This window comes from Muscardinus avellanarius (assembly GCF_963383645.1).
Source record: "Muscardinus avellanarius genome assembly, chromosome: 2".
NCBI classification, from domain to species: Eukaryota; Metazoa; Chordata; class Mammalia; order Rodentia; family Gliridae; genus Muscardinus; species Muscardinus avellanarius.
Window position 1 is genome coordinate 93,681,132 of NC_137787.1, and position 19,840 is coordinate 93,700,971.

General features: G+C 33.8%; 1 protein-coding gene across 1 annotated transcript in view; it reads left to right on the forward strand.

Moving 5' to 3' along the window:
* The window catches only part of LRP1B (LDL receptor related protein 1B), a 1,956,425-nt gene that overhangs the window by 706,491 nt on the left and 1,230,094 nt on the right, over positions 1-19,840 (forward strand). The window contains exon 3 of the mRNA XM_080689945.1: positions 5,011-5,148. Coding sequence (XP_080546071.1) covers positions 5,011-5,148 — 138 coding nt within the window. The remainder of the gene's footprint in view (positions 1-5,010; positions 5,149-19,840) is intronic.

Genomic DNA, 19,840 nt, shown 5'->3' on the forward strand with positions numbered 1-19,840 from the left:
TTGGAAACAGGGTCTCTTAAGCCAGCGAGGCTGGCTTCGAACCTGCAGGATCTTCTTGTCTCTGCCTCCCAAGCGCGGAGATTACAAGCGTGCACCACCATGCCTGGCTATTTTGAAAATCTTTATGTACTACCTCATCACACTAAGGGTCATTCCCCTTCACTCACCCCAGGATTCTCATGATTTTGCAACTAAAGAGGTAATCCCATCCCTGTGCTTGGGAGGCTGAAACAAGAGGATCACACAGGTTCAAAGCCAGCCTTAGCTACTTAGTGAGGCTCTCAGCAACTTAGTGAGACCCTGCTTCCAAATAAAATATAAAATAGGTCTGGGAGTATAGTCAGAAGTAGAAAGCCTCAGGATCCCAGCACCAGTACTACCAAAAATAAAAAATAAAAAGAGTTAATCCCATGTGTAACAGGGAGGCTCCAACCATGTACCTTGATAAATCCTGTAAATTATCTCCTGTTTGTGAACTGTTTTAAACACATAAAAGTTCTCATAAATTGGTAGAAGCAGTGATTAATCTGGCTCTTCTATACAAAGATGATAGAATAAAATAGGCTTATGAAGTTACACTTTCCTTCATTGACTGTTATCATTGGGAATCAAGGATGAATTATCCCTTAAAACTAAATATCCATTTTGCCTCTCTTCTGGGACTATTTAGACTGGCTGAGGCATTGTTACTCCTCAGATTGTCCATGTTCTATCCCCACTTTTCAAAAATAACAACAACAAAATACTGGCTTTATCAATTTTTCAATTGAAGCTTTTTTTTCTTTTATGGTGCATTATAATTAAACATCTTGATGAAGTTCAGGGTGATAGAGGCGTGCATGCACAGGGCACTGGCTGAGTCATCCCTCAGTTTCCAGCCCACTTCCTATCACTCCCCACCTTCCTGTGCTCAGCATAGTAATTGGCTTTCATAAGTTTGTAGACATACATCATGTCCATGGAGTTTCTCTCTTCAAGTCTTTCTCACTCCACCTGCTTCCCTCAGTTAGGACCCCTCTGTTACTCCACTAAAGTTCTCGTATATTTTTCTGGAGCTCCTCCTGTGTCTCAATTTCTCCCTAGCTTCTGTATGTGAGGGAAACATCGAACCTCTCACTCTTTGTAATTGACTCATCTCAAGTAGCACAATATTCTCCAGTTCCATTCATTTCTTTGCAGATTTTGTTCTTTTGGCTGAGTAGAAATCTGTTGTGTGTATAGCCCATAATTTTTTAATCCATTCATCTGTTGATGGACGTCTCAGCTGGTTCCATAGTTTGGCAAGTGTGAATTGTGCAGCTATGAAGATAGATATGGGTGCATTACTATGGTAATCTGGTTTCATTCTTTTGGGTAGACACCAGGAGTATTATAGCTGAGTCATAGGTAGGTTCATTCCTATTTTTCTGAGGATTCTTCACATTGTTTCCTAGAGTGGTTACACTAATTTACAGTCCCACCAACAATGTATCAAGGTTTCTACTTCTCCCCATTTTTACCAGCATTTATTGTTGTTGTTATTATTATTATTATTATTATTATTAATTATTAGTGAAATCTCAGGGTAGTATTGATTTGCATTTCTCTGATTACTAATGACGTTGAACATTTTTGAGCACTGGTCAAAAGGCTTGAGATATTGATCTTGGTAAGTTCTTTAAATAGTCTTGCTTTATTTCAGGATGCCTTTCAAATATTATCATTGTATTAATATGCTCTGATATAAAACTTTGGGAAGGAATGGGTAAAGTGGAATCCATCTGTCTGTTTTATACATTACTTAGAATTACTGGAACCAAAAGTTTTTTAAAGATGAGGGAGACTGTACTGGCTAGTCTACAAAGAAACCAAGTGCGCTTTTAGTTCTTCCGACCTAAATTCTCTCTTAACCCCACATGTTGTTGCTAGAAATCATCTAATTAATAATTCTCTATATTCCTTTGGAGAAATCCAAATATTTTCCTATTTTCTCAAGATTTATAAATAACATAGCCTTTTTTATGGCTCCAGGTGTGCATTTCACTTCTACTCTTATCTTTTTTATTTTCCTGACAGTCTTACAGTTAACACATATATCACTTTTTAAAAATATTTCTCTTTTATAATAATTGCTGTCATTTCTTGATTTCTGTTATAAAATTTCTAAATCCCAAGTTTATGAAGTATTCTTTCTGTGGGTTATTTTGGAATTTTTATAGAAAAGTTTAAATATATTTGGTCTTAATTTAGACAATCTTTTAAGAATTCATATTTTCAGTATTGGGAGAATAAACCATGAGTATTGTAAGTTTGAGACCTCAGTCTCTTATTGATATTCTCAGCAACTTAGACCCTGTTTCAAAATAGAAAAAAATGTTCTGTGGCTGTAGCTCAAATAAAGAATGCTCTGGGTTTAATCCCTACCACTAAAAACAAAACAAAACAATAAGCTATTTAATTATAATCAGATTTCCTTTAGGGGTTGGTGATGTAGTTGAGTGAAAGAACACTTGTCTAGGATGCCCAAGGCCCTGGGCTCAATCATCAGAAAAAAGAAAGAAAAGAAAAAGTAGAAAAAATTAGTTTTTTTTATAACTATTGATCATAGAACCTTATAGCTTTTAAACTTTGTTTTTAAATGAAATGATGCTGATCTCATAGATTTACAAATAGAAGATTAAATATTAGAATATCAATGAAAAAATGTCTCACCCTTTTCCTATAGTTTGGATTCAAATGTGGATATTTACAATATAGTTACATAAAATATAGGTATATGCATACACATAAAAACATATGTTTTATGGTGGTACACATATGTTTATGGTGGTGCAGCCTTCCAGAGGTTTAGACAGGAGGGTTGTGTTTTTGAACAGCCGCAGCTACTTAATGAGGCATTCTGCAATTTGGTAAGACCTTGTTTCAAAATAAAGAATAAAAAATAGGGCACATGGTGTAGCCTGGAGGTCAAATGCCCCTGGGTTCCATCCCAGACCAGCAAAAAATAAATAAATAAAAAATAAATTAAAAAAAACTAAAAAAACCTATATATTTGCATTTTTATATATATTTATGCTCAAATTACCAACACTTATTACAATAAAATAAGCTATACATTAGCAGTGGCATGTTTTAACAAAATAACAGCCTTATATAACAGGAGTTATATAAGATACATAAAAATTATGGAGAAATCTATCAGTAATGCTTCAGCAACTACAGCTACATCATAAATTTATTTATACCCCCCAAATACAAAAGGCTGGAGAAAGTCTCTTTAATGTTAAACAAAATCACTGAGACTTATAATTCATATTTGAAAGAAAGTTTCATAAACTTTACTTTGGCAACTTTGTTTTGTTTTGCTTATGTAATAATTTTTCTAATTCAATCACAATACTATCTTGACAATTCTCATAAATTTGCATATGATAGAATATGTTTGATTGCTTTTCTTTATTCTGATTCTGCCTCAACTAGATCTTAAAGTATAAAGAGGGTATACACCAGTTCCAAGCCACTCATAAGGGTAGCGGTGCCAGGATTTGGACCCAAAAATCTGCGTCCAAATTCTATTAAACATGTTGTGGTCTCATATTTGTTTAATGTGATTCACAGATACAATTCCCTGAACTGAATTTATGTCTCACAATGCTCTGTACCTCGCCTCCAACAGCTTTGGATATTCACAACAATCCTATAAAATGGGTCCAGTTAATAATCTCATTCTAGAGATGAAGATACTAATGATTACCTCTTTAATGACCTATGTATAATATCCAAGTTTATTTTTACTATAGAATCAGAGTTGTTGATAAGCAGTGTCAGACTTTTGAAAGATTTGGATAGCAATGAGAATCATACTATGGACTCAGAGATGGCCTGAAGAGCAGGTGGCTAGAATTTGTGAATTAGCAACTGAAAATTCAATATGGATATTTGGTAAAATGCTGTGTTCAGGGGCCTCAAGAAAAGTTGTTCTGACTTAAGCATATTTTTAATTAAAAATTAAAAGGGTGAATTTACAAAATAGTTACCACCAACATGTAAACTCAGGAGTATGCCCTGATCAACTCTCTGCTGTTTAGTTAATTCTATTGCATTAAAATGGTTCAGAAAATGTTACATAAATGAAATAATTGTATATTAAGAAGTTTATAAATAGTTCTTCTTTATATTCTAATAAACATACTAAATAAACTTTCATATTATTACTTCATTTAAATTCCACAATAGGTTGACTATCCCTTATCCAAAATGCTTGGGACTAGAATTAGCTCATATTTGGGAGTTTATTGAGTTTTGGAATATTTGCTTGAGTATCAAAAGTTTCAGATTTTGGAACAGTTTTAATTTTTAGTTTAGGAATGCTAAAACTACTAAAATTTATTTTTTAAAAAATGTTACCTAATTAAATTTTAATAAGAGTCTTGCTAAGAAATTTTCATTATACATATTTCATAGTTGAAAAAATTAAAACTCAAGGAGTAAAAGTACCTTTCTTAATTTTAGGGATAAGAGACAGAGAAAATCACTATCTCAAATTAAACATTCATGCTATTTTAATTGTTAAAGGTATATTTGTCTTTTAGTGCATTCTTTGAAAATATGCAAAATAATTCACTTCCTATGAAACATTTAAAAAATGGTGTTCCGCCGGACATGGTGGCGCACGCTTGTATTCCCAGCGCTTGGGAGGAGACAGGAGGATCCTCCTGAGACAGGAGGATCACACAGGTTTGAAGCCAGCCTCAGCTACTTAGTGAGGCTCTCAGCAACTTAGTGAGACTTTGTTTCCAAATAAAATATAAAATAGGTTTGGGAGTATACCCTGGAGGTAGAAAAGCCCCTGGGTTCCATCCCCAGTACCATGGGGGGAAAAATGATGTTCCAATCATATAGGCTAATTTTGATCTCTTGTAGAACATAGCTGCCCTCTAGTAGTACTTTCTGAAATACTGCTTTGTAAACATGTGCTTAAAATTGTAAAGCTAACAGATATCACATTCTTTCTTTTTACCTTTGTTCCAGGCTCCGAGGAGATGGAAATCAAGTGCCCATTGAATCACATCGCTTGCCTTGGTGCCAATGAATGTGTTCATTTATCCCAACTGTGCAATGGAGTCCTGGACTGCTCAGATGGGTATGATGAAGGAGTTCATTGCCGGGGTGAGTCAGTTTACAAAAGGCAACTGAAATCTTTAATTCTGCATGGTAAAGAAAGTTCAAAGGGAACCTATAACCTACCTTCTCTTTCAACCATAACCGTATTCGTTATTGAAAAAGCATGAATTTAATTGCCACTCAATATGCATTTCAAGGTATAATTATTGTGCTTTATTGAGAATGTAATTGGCATAAACCAAACACACATTTAGACTTTGAAGTCAAGCTCTTAAACAATTAGATATTTTCTATAAAAAATTATTTTGAGCAAAAGACAAATGAGAAGTATTTATTTTAGTAGATTGAAACCACAGGGTAATAGAATGTTTCTCTGAACTTTGCTTAAACAAACAGAATTTGGAGGAATGCTTTGGTGTTAAAGTATTTTAGTAGATGTACTTATGGGAAATATGTGCCTCGCTAGTATCTCCATAATATTATATTATTTACATTTTTCAATTTTCTGTGTTTTTAAAACTCAACATCAAAATTTTGCAGTGGTAAGATTTACTCGTGTAGTAATGATAAAAGGAAGAAAAATTAAAATATAAGTAAAAAATAATTTTAATTGCTTCATTATAAGAAAAATTGGGATAGAGAAGAAAAAATGAAATATGACATCAAAAATATAACTGCAGGGGAAAAAGTATAGGACCAAGGTCAAAGAAAGAGAATCAAGAGTGTGGTCAGGTTGAATAAATCAGGCTGCAAGGCGGCACCAGCAGAGAAACTAAACCTACATTTCTATCTCAGTTTCTCAGACAAAAGTTATCACAAAGGATATTGAGGACATAATGTGAATAGAAACTTGTCTTTCATTTTGGGATCAATAAGACAAAAAGAAATAAAGGAGACTAAAAAAACTGAAGATATGTAAGTGATCTTTGCACAGATTCACACAAGCTAATTGCTGCCATGTTGAAAAGGTCCTGGTACCAAAATTTCTAGTTCCTCAGGTGGAACTTGATACCTCTATGTGATTAAAGTGTTCAAAATCAGATACTACTCTAAAAAATGCCGTCCAATGAAGAATTTATAGGCCAAACAAAACTTATTTGGAACTTGTCTGGGCTAACAGGCTGACAGATTCTCAGCTCTAGATTAAGTAAACTGGATTCAGGACCAGAGATGGCAGAGTATATTGGAAGGGTAGTACATTTCAGATTAGTAGAAGGTGAGGATGTTGAAATACCAAGGTAGGCTACTGGATTCAACAATGTCACTGAGTCTCTTTTCTCTTTCCAAAAGGATTATTAAACACTTTGGCTCTGGGATGCTAAGGTTTTTGGCAGTGCCTCCCTTGTCTGAGTTTCCTTTCTTTCCCTTGAACTCTGGAAGGCTCACATAAACCTCTTAATTTCAGTGATGAATACTTATGTAATAATAATAAGATTTTTTATTTAAATTTGTGACATGTATTATTTTAAAATCATATGTTAAAATGATAGCAACAAGCCAGGCCTGATGGTGCACGCTTGTAATCCCCGTGATTGGGAGGCAGAGGCAGGAGGATCGCACAGATTCAAAGCCAGCCGCACTGGCTTAAGAGACCCTGTTTCCAAATAAAAATATATTTAAAAAAATAGGTGTCTGGGAGTGTATCCCGGAGGTAGAAGGGTTTACAGGAACCCCAGTACCACCAAAAAAAAAAAAAATGATAGCAAAAAAAGGTATTGAATTATTAAGTTGTAGGACTTCAAAATTTAATTTACTTTTCAAAATTTAATCATATTTTCTAGAACCTTATTCAGTTAGATATAATTCAGGTTATACTCAGATATATATATCCAGTTAGATATATTTAGTTAGATATATTCAGTTAGATATATTTCAGTTAGATATAATTCTTATCACATTTTGAAAGTGTTTGAGACAGATACTTGTGTCACAGCTTTTAAAACTATGAAATCACCACATTTCCAAATAGTTCTTCCTCAGAGGCCATTACACAATTTGAATTTCTAAAACATATTTCAGTGCAATGAATCATAAAAATATATCTGAGCTTTCAACTAATTTTTAGAATTCATAATCTCATTGATGAGGGCATATATTTTCTGAAAACCAGGAGATTCAGATACAAACATTAAGTATTTGAACAAAAACAAAATGCTGTTACACTTACCTTGACCCTTGAAAAGATGAGCATATACTTCAGATTGAATCAAATATAGAGTATATTCTTTATTCTCTACTCTTTTTTCTGTTCTAATTTAGATGACTTCCAAGTTTCATATTTTTATCATGTTGTCACCTTTTTTTCTTCTTTAAAACTTGCAAATAGAAAGTTAAGTGCATTATTTTTATATTTATTTTATAGCTTTCTAGATTTTACCAAATGAAGTTATTTAAATCACTTGACTAGTATTTGGATCTTTACTTGTTATTAATTTAGAATAGGGTTTTTAACCTAATTTTCTATCATTTTTATACCACATAGCATGGTATCTAAAGAGATAAAGACATTCGATAGTCAGATTACAAAAATATTTATGCAATGAGAAAATAAGTTAAAAACTATGCTTACTTATTGTTTTAGCAAGATTAGATTTGTCATATGTATATTGCTTGTGTTTAAATGAGAAATAATGATTAATTATAGACAAAATTAAGTTGCAAAAATAAAATTAATTTTCCCACCTTCAAACTTCCTCTTCATTTTTGGTCATATTTGATAAAAACTTTTTTTCTGAAAGGTCATTAGGCACTAGCCTTGTCATACCTTTAAATGTTCCCATCTAATATAGATATGTAATAAAGAAAGAAACCAAATTAACTCAGATATTGAATGCAATATCTGAGTTGCCTTGCAGAACAATTCTTTCTGAATAATTTATTTTTACATTGTTGCCCTTTTGTTGCTGTCTAAACACATTATTTTTTAAATTATTATACATGAAGTCCAAGCCATGATTCAAAATTGACTTTTTCATAATAAGTACAATGTACATTTTGTGATATACTTGTATCCTTTATGAAAATTAATAAGGAAAATGTTTAACATTTTGAAGTTTTGGTTCTGGTTTTGAGAATGCATTTGTACCAACCGAATTGTTTTCTGAACGTTTCTTAGGAAAATCAATTTCTTTCTAGTGAAAATAATGAAAAGATAGCTATTAAAATGATTTTCTATAACACTGATATTTTAATGTTCTTCATTTAGCTCAATTTGAAGAAGAAAAAATTGAAAAAATTTAAATGGGTATATATAGGAATGCACTTGTTAAAATTTTACAGTAAGAACTTACAAAATCACCACATTGTATTTTCAAAAATTTCATCTCTTCATACATGGTATTTCAAAGTGGTAATATGATACTATCTAAATCACACGAGCAATAAAAATTCTATAAAATGCAAGGTCTTTCAATCTAGGATATTTTTACAGAAATCATCTCAACTATACAAAGAGTGCTAGAAAAAATGAATGAATTCAACAATTAGAGAGCAGATTCACCAAGATGTATCACAGTGCTTTTTAAAATTTGACATCCTTAAGATAATTTATGATGTTAATATTCAGGAGGGTGTAAAGAAAAGGAGCCTCCTTTTATTTACATCTCTAGTTAGATTACATTTTCAGTGCAAAGTGATAATATATTTAAGAGTGCAGGGGGATAATGGTATGCTGGGCACTGTCTGCTCTTACTGAGTTCAGGGAACATGTAAACTCTAGAAGTCACTGCATGCAAGGATTCTAAGTTCTGTGTTACTACAGAAAGTAATCGTGATGGAATCTGCATGATTTTCCTTAATGAAAATTTTTGGTGTCCTTTTAAAGCTAAGGAGATAAAGTATGTGAGGAATTTATTATTTTATTTTATTTTATATTTTATTTTATTTTTTGCGGGTCTGGGGACTGAACCCAGGGGCATTCGACCTCCGAGCTACACCCCTGCCATATTATTTTTTATTCTTTATTTTAAAACCGGGTCTCACTGAGTTGCAGAGGGCCGCACTAAGTAACTGAGGCTTTCTGCGAACCGGGATCCTCCTGTTTCAACCTCCGGAATGCTGGGATTACAAGCGTGTGCCACCACACCCAGCTGGAGGAATTTAAAACTTATTTGGGAATGATACTTCCTGACATCCAAAAGTTTGCACCCAAACATACAAATGTACACACACAAACACACACACTTAACTTTTGTGATTCCTGCTTTTCTATTTTTAACCTGTTCATATTTAGCAGTGTATAAAATAGATCAGGAAAATCATATTTAATTACTTTACTTTCCATTTGGAACATAACTTTTTTTGTGTGTGTGTGGTACTGGGGATGCAATCCAGGGGGCATTCTACTTCTGAGCTATACCTCCAGCCTTATTTTTATTCTTTATTTTGAATAAAGCAAAAAAGGGTTGCAAAGGGCCTCACTAAATAGCTGAGGCTGTCCTTGAAGTGCAATCCTTCTGTCACAGCCTCCCAAGTACTGGGATTACAAGCCTGTGCCACCATGCCTGGCTTGAAACATAACTTTTTAATAGGTATGGCCACATTTTTCTTCATCCACCTATAATCTCTTGTCAGTGAGCCTAAAATACTTGCTTTAGAAGCCAAACTTATATAGCTGTTTTTCTCTTTTCTATCTACAAAACTAAATTTATAAAATAAAATGCTAAAAGCATTTGTGAGTAATTTGTAACTTAGAGGTGTTCTCAATGTGGATGGAGGTAAATGGCAGCCCTTATTATCTGTAATGACCCACCATGGGAAAATTAGTAGTCCTGTCAAGTCCTGGCTTAAATCTCATGTATTTCACATTTTATAACTTAGAGCTCAAATACCCAAGACTCTGTCATTTGTCTTCCAGAAAGATCAAAATTATTCTATTGTTTCATTAGTCTCTCTACTACTGATTTCAGTGTGGTGTGCGATTCCTTTGAAGTTACTAGAAAGGAAGGAAGGGAGGGAGTTGGAGGGAGAGAAGACAGGAAGGAAAGAAGACACAGGGGAAAGTAAATTGGTAAAGCTAATGAAGACAAATGAATTTCGAGCAGTTTGCTGTTTTCATTTTTACTTTCCTATACCAATGGATCTTGAGCTAGTCCAATTTAAAAGTTCCATTGAAAAAAATACTACCAATCTATTTCTAAATTCAAATCATGCTAAAGAGGGGGATGTTAGCATGTAGAATCTAAAAACCCATATACAGAGTGAAGATGCAGTTGAGGGCAGGTTACAGGGTGTGCATCTGTCAGAAATATGAATCTTAAAGCACAGGCAGAGGAACGTCTCCAGGGTGCGTTCAGGTGATTTGAAACATCTGAAATGCTGATAAACCTAGATATAAAAAATAGGAGGAAATGGAATTAGCCAGGAAGACATGAATGTGTGTATTAAAGATATTTTTGATATGAAGTTTCTGTAACAGTGTATGTTCTGATATTCTCTTTTCTCTGCACTCCCTCTCATCCCCTTCCCATTCCCTAGTGGTCCTCCTACTATTTTAAGAGGGGTCTTTTTTTTCTAAATTCCACAAATGAGAGAAAACTTGTGATAAATGTCTTTCTGAGTTTGGCTTATTTCACTTTCTAAGATGATTTTTAGTTCTATCCATTTTGCCTTAAGTTATATGATTTCATTCTCTATGGCTAATGATACTTCATTATGTGTGTGCATGTGTGTATGCATATAAACATATAAGTGTATATGTGTATATATCATATAATTTTATATCATTTTTTTCATCTGTTGAAGGACACCTAGGATGGTGCCACAGTTTGGCTACCATGAATGCTGCTAAAATAAACATGAACAAAGGAGCATCACTTTCCATGCTGATTTTTTTTTTTTTTTGATACTGGCAATGGAACCCTTCTACCTCCAGGCTACACTCTCAGACCTATTTTTTTTTTTAATTTGGAAACAGGGTCTCTTAAGACAGGGAGGCTGGTTTTGAACCAGTGCAATTCTCCTGTCTCCGCCTCCCAAGCACGGAGATTACAAGTGTGCACCACCACGACTGGCTACTATGCTGATTTAATTTCCTTCCAGTATATACCCAGAAGTGATATAGCTGAATTCTATGGTAGTTCTATTTTCATTTGTTTGAGGAACCTGCATATGGTTTTCCATAGTGACTGTAATGATTTACATTCATACATACTGTATAGAATACTATTTCCTTACATTCTCACCAGTACTTATTTTGTTTGTTTGTTTGTGTGATAAAGGCCATTCTGACTGAGGTGAGATGGTACCTTAATGCAGTTTTGATTTGCATTTCCCTGATGACTAAAGATACTGAATGATCTTTACATATACTTATTTGCCTTTTGTACTTCCTTAGAGAAATATATATTCAGATCTCTTGCCTATTTATTGGAGTTGGAGTACTTGTTCTTTTGTTGAAACTATTTTTTAGCTCTTAATATATTCTGAATATTATTCTTCTGTCATATGAATGGCTGGCCAAGATTTTCTTTCTTTCTTCTGTTGGCTGATTACTTTGCTATGCAAAAGCTTTTTAATTTGATTTGATCACATATGTCAGCTCTTTATTTCCTGAACTACTGGAGTTCTTTTCAGGAAATCATTCCTTGTACCAATATTTCAAACTATTTTCCCTTGTTGTCCTCTAGTAATTTCAAATTTTACATTAAGGTAATAGATTTATTTTTAGTTTATTTTTCTTTTTAATTTTTTTTAAAAATTTATTGGTACATCGCCATCATATATCTTAATGGGATACAAGATGGTAGAAACATACATGCACACATCACCCAATTAGTCCTTAAGCAATTCCCACCTCATTCTCCTTTTCATGCTTGGCTAAGTGATTGACTTTGATATGTTTGTTAAAGTACATAATGTATATTAGAGAATTTCTTTTTCCCCCCTTCCTACCCCCTCAGATTGCCTTATTTGCTCATCTATAGAATTTCCTTTTAGTTTATTTTTGTACAGTGTGAGAGATAGAGATCTGGTTTTAGGCTTTTACATTTGAAAGATCTTGTTTTCCCTACACCATTTGTTGAAGAGACTGTCTTCTCTCTATTGTATGTTCTGGGCAACTTTGTTGAGAATAAGTTGCCTGTAAATACATGGGTATGTTTATAGATTTTCTATTCTATTGGTCTGTATGTCACTTTTTATTTTTTTTAATTTTCTTTGTGTTGAGTTGTGTTAAGGTGATCAGAGAGTATCAATATCCTCTCAAAGAGATTTATTTAAATGATGGAGTTGGTTAGGTAAAGGTTATTGTCTTTAATATCTATTTATGGACCAAATTTAATGTTTCCCTGAAGCAAAAATATTCCTAATTTCACTTCTTTCTTTTCTTATCTTTTATATAATTCTATCATCATGTTTTTTAATTAACTGAAATAATATTTGTACATATTTAAGGAGTATAGTATAATTTGATACATTTTAATGTATAGTAACCAAATAAGGATAATATTGTTTACAATGACAGATGATACCTACCTAAAGCCAGAATTTTGTTAACTTATTGGAGAGTCTTATAAATATGTATGCATATATGTGTATATACATGTGCATATTCATTTTACAGAGTCTTAGCTCTATAAGTTTTTTTTGTGTGTGTGTGTGAAATGCTCTTTTACAAAGATACTTGATTTCTTAACACTGATTTATCAGGAATATTTTTAAAGTAACCCTGCCAAAGAGATTTGGAGTCAAATTTAACTGTTTATATGTGTTGACTTTTACAGATAGCTAATTAGATAAATGTATGCCTCAGGGAAAAGATGACTATTTTAATGTATATTATAGCTCAGTATTCAAAAGGATAATCTAAAACAGTTCATTGTTGATTGGATAACTCTATGGCAGAAATATAATGGTTATATTATATTATACTCATGTATAATAAAAATATATAATAAAAATACTCATGTATAGTAAAAAAAATAGATTGTTTTTTAGAATAGCTATGGAAGCCAGGAATGGTGATGCATACTTATAATTCCAGGATGTGGGAGGTTGATATGGGAATATCTCAGATCTCAGGTTCAAGAACAATACATAGTAACTTAGTGAGACCATATTTCAAAATAAAAATTAGAAAGGACTGGAGGTTTAGCTCACTGGTAGAGTGTTTCTTAGTTTAATCCTTAGTAACACACACACACACACACACACACACACACACGCAAATGGATAAGAATGTAACATGTAACTAAAAACTATAAATCCACTAATAGTATAGAAGACTTTAAATAAAACAGAGGTTTTCTTTAATTTTTTCTTTCATTTTGGGGGCATACTGAGGAACGAACCCAGAGGCATTTTACCTCTGAGCCATGACCCAGGTTTTTTTTTATTCTGAAACAGGGTCTTGCTAAATTAATACACTGGCCTTAAACATGAGATCTTCCTGTTTTAGCCTTCCAAATACTGTGGTTACAGAAATGCACCACCAAACCTGGCTCAGACGTTCTTTATTAAAATTTATTTCAGAATGTATATACATATATATAATCTTAAGTCACAGTGTTTTCAAACTAAACTATGTTAGTATGTCTATATTTTTTGTTCCAATCTATCTTTTCTGCGGTAAGAATCCTGATGCATCAGGGATGTTCAATTGTTGCTGAATTATACTGTTTTATTTGGTTTTGATTTTAGTAAATGGAAGTGAGGAGCATGTCACTCCTACCCCAGGAGAATGTTTGTTTGTTTACATGATAATCTATGAAGCAGAATCACCAAGTGCTTTAATTTGGAGCCTTATTCCTTGGTGTCAGAATCTCTTGTATGGCTATTTGCTAACTACACCAGGCTCTTAGAAGTATGTTCAAGGCACTAGACCACTTGTCTAGCATGCCTGAGGTGCTAGGTTTGATGCCCAGCTCCACCAGAAGGCTTGTGTGAAATCACAGGAAGGCAGAAAACTCAGAATCCCCACCCAAAATACTCTCTAACAGAAGACAAATGTGAATTGTTCAAGCACTTTTGACATTGTTAGGTTACTTGAATATTCAGGAGTTTGTGGAGTCACTTTTTATTTAAATTATTCCCTCACTCTTCTCTTCCTGATATAATGACAAAGAATGAAAGAAATAATAAAATAAGGAAATAATAAAAAATAAAAATAAGGATATAATAAAAAAAAGTTTTAAAGTGTTCCTGTAAAAAGCACATTAAGGCTTTTCCTATACTCATCTCATTAATTCTCTTCAGTAAGCTTCCACTGAGCTCCAACCTTATTCTGGACAATATTCTTAGCACTGGGGATGAGAAAGCCCCATTTTCTACCTTCATGGAATGCACATGTTATAACAGAGGTAGATTAAAATTGTTGAGGAAGAATAAAATGAGGAGTATCTAATTTTGCTTACAAAAATACTGGAAAATTTCCTAAGACACTGGAGAGTTGATTTGCATCTCACTATAAGAGTTGAGTGGGCAAACGAAGAAAGGAAGGGCATTAAAATACAGAGAACTGCCAGGCGTGGTGGCGCACACTTGTAATCCCCGCACTTGGGAGGCAGAGACAGGAGGATCGCACTGGTTCAGAGCCAGCCTCGCTGGCTTGAGACCCTGTTTCTAAATAAAAAATATAAAATAGGTCTGGGAGTGTAGCCTGGAGATAGAAGGGCTTCCAGGAACTCCAGTACCGAAAAAAAAAAAAAATACAGAGAATTACATATACAGAAAAACAAGTGCATGAAAAAACATTGCGAGCTCAAGAGAGTTGTAAGTTATTTTGTTTGCTTTTTGTTTCTATAAGAATGAAGCATAGGATCTTGAGTGGAGACAGATGAGTTTGAAGCTGATTAAAAATATAAATAGATAAGGAGGAGTTACTTTAAGGATACATGCCATATCACCCACTTAAAATGCATAGCATATAATTGTAAAGAGAGCTCAAGAGAAAAATGATGCTAGGATATATTCTCCATAGTATTATAAGGGTGGTGTATTGTAGTCTTTAACTATTTAGCTTATGAAATTCCAAATTATAGCACATTTGTAGAAATTTAGGAAGTATATATTAGAAAATATGTGCATTATTATAACTATAAAGCATTGCAAAACTGTCATATATCACTACATTTTGATCAACTCCCAAACTGATGTGTGTCAGGGTTATTCTTGAATGTGTAGCTTCAATGTAGCACATGTAAGTGAAAGTCAAAATGGCCACTGTGGCATGCCATATTAAGAAAATTTGATTTCAGATAAAAGTAAGTTGGGAGATGTATTTACTATTTTAAATGATCAGAACTCCATCAATAGCAAGCTACTAAAATAGTACCTTGTTGAATAATGCCTAAGTTTTGCTCTTCTGCCCCTTAACTTTGGAAAATATATGGCTGCTTCTATATTATACAAAAGTATAAATTATAACAAACTGTCAGCTCTCTACTCAATCTCAAATGTGAGGCTAAATCCCCTATGATTCATTATTTGTTTTTTGACACAAGCTGCTTGGTATTTAAGAAAAAAACAAGGAATTAAGGCAGGTAGCTGAGACTGAGTGGTATCCCCAGGAGTCACTCAGAAAATCAGTTTGAGAGTGAAGTTTAAACACTGTGACCTTGAGTTTTCATTCACCAATTTTGACTACTGGGTCTTAACATAGCAGCTCAGAGAGGTACATGAAATTGTTATGCTTCAGCATTCTTCCTGACCTCTTCTCAATGCAGTAAGATGGCTTGTAAAAAATCAGCCGAAAGACAATTTTGAACTACATATATATTCTGTCAGTTTTATTAATTGATTGAATAGAAAAAATTGTGCTGAGTGAACAACAAGCTGAAAGACTGTATAACCAGCTTGCATAATGCAATGTCTCAATCTGACTATTAGCTCTGTCCCCTTGAGAAAAAATAATGCTTTCATTCACTGGGGGATGTGGATGCAAAAGGTTTAACTCTGAACTAGATCTGCACTAGTTAATAGCAGGAAGTTATGAAATGAAAACCTTTAGGAACCCAACTTTTCTAATGGGATCTGGGGGGGGGAGTAATGAGACTTCTCTAAGTTGCTCAGTGGAGAACATTTCAATTTTAAATAACAGAATGCCATTGTGATGAGAATTAAATAATACATATTTAGAAGAATTGGGATTTGTTGTGACCAATCTGGAATTCTAGGAAAACCTTAAAAAGTACTTAGAGGAAGCTTTTAAGAGATTTTCAAACTTTTTGGCCAGTATTTTCAATGCTGAATTATTTATTTAAATTTTTATTGGATGAATTGTAATTTTATATCATATCTGGGTATAGAATGTTAGAAAAATACATGTATACAACTCTTGTTGACTTCCCCACCGGAATACCCCCCACCTTCACTCTGCAAGCTTTTGAGATTAGAATTGGCAATTTTGTATACAATCACAGCATTATTTCTATGAATACATTCTTTATAATTTCATCTTCCTTCTCCCTTCTGCTCGTATATCTGTTGTTTTCCTTATATCTCTCCATATTCCACATATAAGAGAAAACATACATCTCCTTGTTCTTTGGGACTGGGTATACTCAGTATACTACTCTCAAATTATAATTTAATCAAAACTGCAAAAGAAGACATCTGTTTGCTTTCCTTTAATCTATGGTTATCGCTTGCACAGTAAATTTTGTTCCACTGAATCACCTGTATGAACAATATTTGTTGTAGTATTAATGTGTGTACCCCAAAATTCATGTGCCCAAGTTTAATTACCAGAATGATGGTATGAAGAGGCAGAACCATTTGGGAGGTGATTAGGTGATGAAGGCAGAAGCCTCAGTAACAGTATTGGCATCTTTAAAAGGATCAAGGGAGTTCTTTTTCCTCCTTCATTGTGAGGTCACAGCCTGGGCAAACCAGAAAATGACCTACCACCAAACATGAACTTTGCCAGCACCTGATTTTAGGCTTGCTAGCCCACAGAACAATGATGAATAAATTTCATTGTTTAAGCTTCTGAGCTTCTTGTATTTTCCTAATGAACAAGCTAGGGTATTACTGTAGTGGAATATTTTAATATATTGCAACTTTCAGAAAAATGTAATAGTTGTGAGCATGAAAACTTCTAAGCCCATTGTAGTCAATCTCTTTGGAATCAAATAAAAAAATTTTTTTCTTTGTCATCTTTGTGTGAGACATACAGACACGTTATATGTATTTTAAGTCTCCCTAAACATTCTGAACGTACTTGTATATTTAAGTTTAGACATACAAAAATTCCACTAAAGATTAATCTTTTTAAGTACAATAAACCACTCAGATGTATTTATATTAATTGGGAATTTGCATTTTATCTCACCATTAAGTTTGTGATCAAGACAAAAAAATGTAAAATCAGATGTTATGCTCAAGTTATGCTAAAAGCATTCCAGACAATACACTGGGGTCATATGAACCAAGGAAACCAAAATCACTATTGGTAGGTTTAAGGCTGAGAGGAACCAGGCCAGATAAGAATGGGAATGGGCGAGACTAGTTTTACTCCCACATCTGCAAGCAGGTGGGCTGATACCAAGAGTATTATCAGCACTGAAAATTGGGAGCTGATTTATAGGGGAAGAATATGCAAGAGATACAAAAGGTCTGTCATTTTGTAAATTTTTAATTTAGCCTGAAAAAAATGGGAGGGTGCTAGCTTCTCAGGGTCTGAACAGAAGGAGATCATCTTTAATGTGTAATATGGCAGGGCTGGCTTTTCAGGGTACAAAAGGGAGAAACCTGAGCTTCTCCCAATTATAATTGGAGAGAATAATCTTTGCCACATTATAGTATGACACAGAAGGGGGAGTCATCTTTAGGATAGTATAGAATCTGTAACAGAATGGGGAAAAATTTCCAAGGGCAACTGCCAGATGAGATCAAGTAGCACCAGGATTTGTTCTACCAATTATGTTTCCTGCATTTTTGGATTAGGTCAGCCGTCCTTAGAGGCAAGGCCAGAGTGAAGGTCACTAGGAAGGACAAGCCCTAAAGAGCACTTTGTGATCCGATTAGCTCAAGCCTGTGGTGTGTTCTCGTTCAGGGTACAGTTAAGAAATAAATCCAAGAGTGCCAAGAAAAAAAATCTATACAGTTCGATAAATGGCTCAGAAAATTCTCCAGTACTCTCAGAGCAGAAACACTAAAAATTTGAATTGTCTAATTTTTAGTTAGGCTATTAATATTACATTAGTGATAGCAATAGAGTTTGGAGAGGAATATTAATAGGTATATAAATCACTTCATTCTACATAATTTGTATATAATTATCTCAAAATATTTATTTCATATAGAATTAAACATAAATGGTATTGAATATAAATGTATACAGAAAAATGTGCATGAGTATGTATTCTGTTACTTTTTTTAGCTTGTGTCAGATATCCAGCTGAAGCTATTATTCATCAAATTAAATATATACTTTTTTAATGCATTTTGCTTGACCTCATTTCATTGGCTCCTCTTTCCAAAATCAACATCAGGTGAGATTTTTGTCACTCATGCTCTCGCTTTGCTGAGTACTTCCAGTTTCCAGTCAAATGACATCAGGTTTTTTATTTTTATTTTTTCAGTAAGTTGGCTTTATATCCTACCCATCTAAGTTAATTACAAATACAGAAAGTGTAGATCCTAGAGAAATATTTAGAATCAAATCCTAGTAATCCTTCTTAATACTGTGTAACTTAACTATGGAGGTATGATTTTCAAAGCAAATGCATCTTAGTCTATTTTATATTTTTTCTATTAATGAAAAATACCCTTAATAAATTAGAAAGAAATTATGTATTTAAAGAGACTTGTATTTAACTCCTACCCCAATCACTTGAGCATGAGAACAGAATCAGCTGTGCAGAGATGACAAAGACAAGCCTGACACCGGCATTGAATACAACTGCTGTGTGGAGTAACCTATGAGGGGAAGGTGTATTAGACTGTAGGCCAGAATTATTGGCTTCCTACAAACAATGTGTACATTGTTAGAAAGAATCTCTCTTGTGTTTGGCCAAGAGTGATTTGCTCCTTTCAGTTTTGTTTCTTCTTGTTTACCAGAAATATCAGCAATATGGAGATAAGGAAGCAAAGGTCTGCTTGATGATTATAACTACAAATAGAGAAGCAGCAATAACTTTGTCTCAGTGTGAAACAGAATTGCAGGATAATAGGACCAGAAGGGACTTTCAGAGGTCATCCGCTTCATCCATCTGCCTTCAGGCTGGACTGAACCCAAACTTGCCTACATGGATTGTGATCTCTACCCTATTGGGGAGGTCTCCAGGGAGAGAAATTCTATTAAACATTTTTAGAAATGTATTCAGTACTTAGCAATTTGTACCTTGTGCAAATACTTGCATTTATATTATGAAGGTTACCAAACTCTCTGTTTCTCTCCAACAGATCTTGTAATTTTGCAGCTTTAATCATGTGTTTCTTGTATTTCTCCACATATCCTTATATTTTCCAAATCTCTAAACTACCTCTCCCAACTAACCCAGACACGGTTCAATATCTAACTAGTATTCACTAAAATTGGCTGTCATAACCTTAGAGTGCTACACATTTTTTATTTACACACACACACACACACACACACACACACACACACACACACACTTATTTTGTTGTTGTTGTTATTCCTGAGCATTACCTTGCTTACTTACATAATGTCAGCTACAAGTTGTGGTTGACTGGGAAACATGGAGGGCATATAAACACTGAAAAGAAAGAGAGATATATTTTTATTTTCATGGCAGGTAAAAAACATCCAGATGTAGGCACTGCCAGGCAAGTA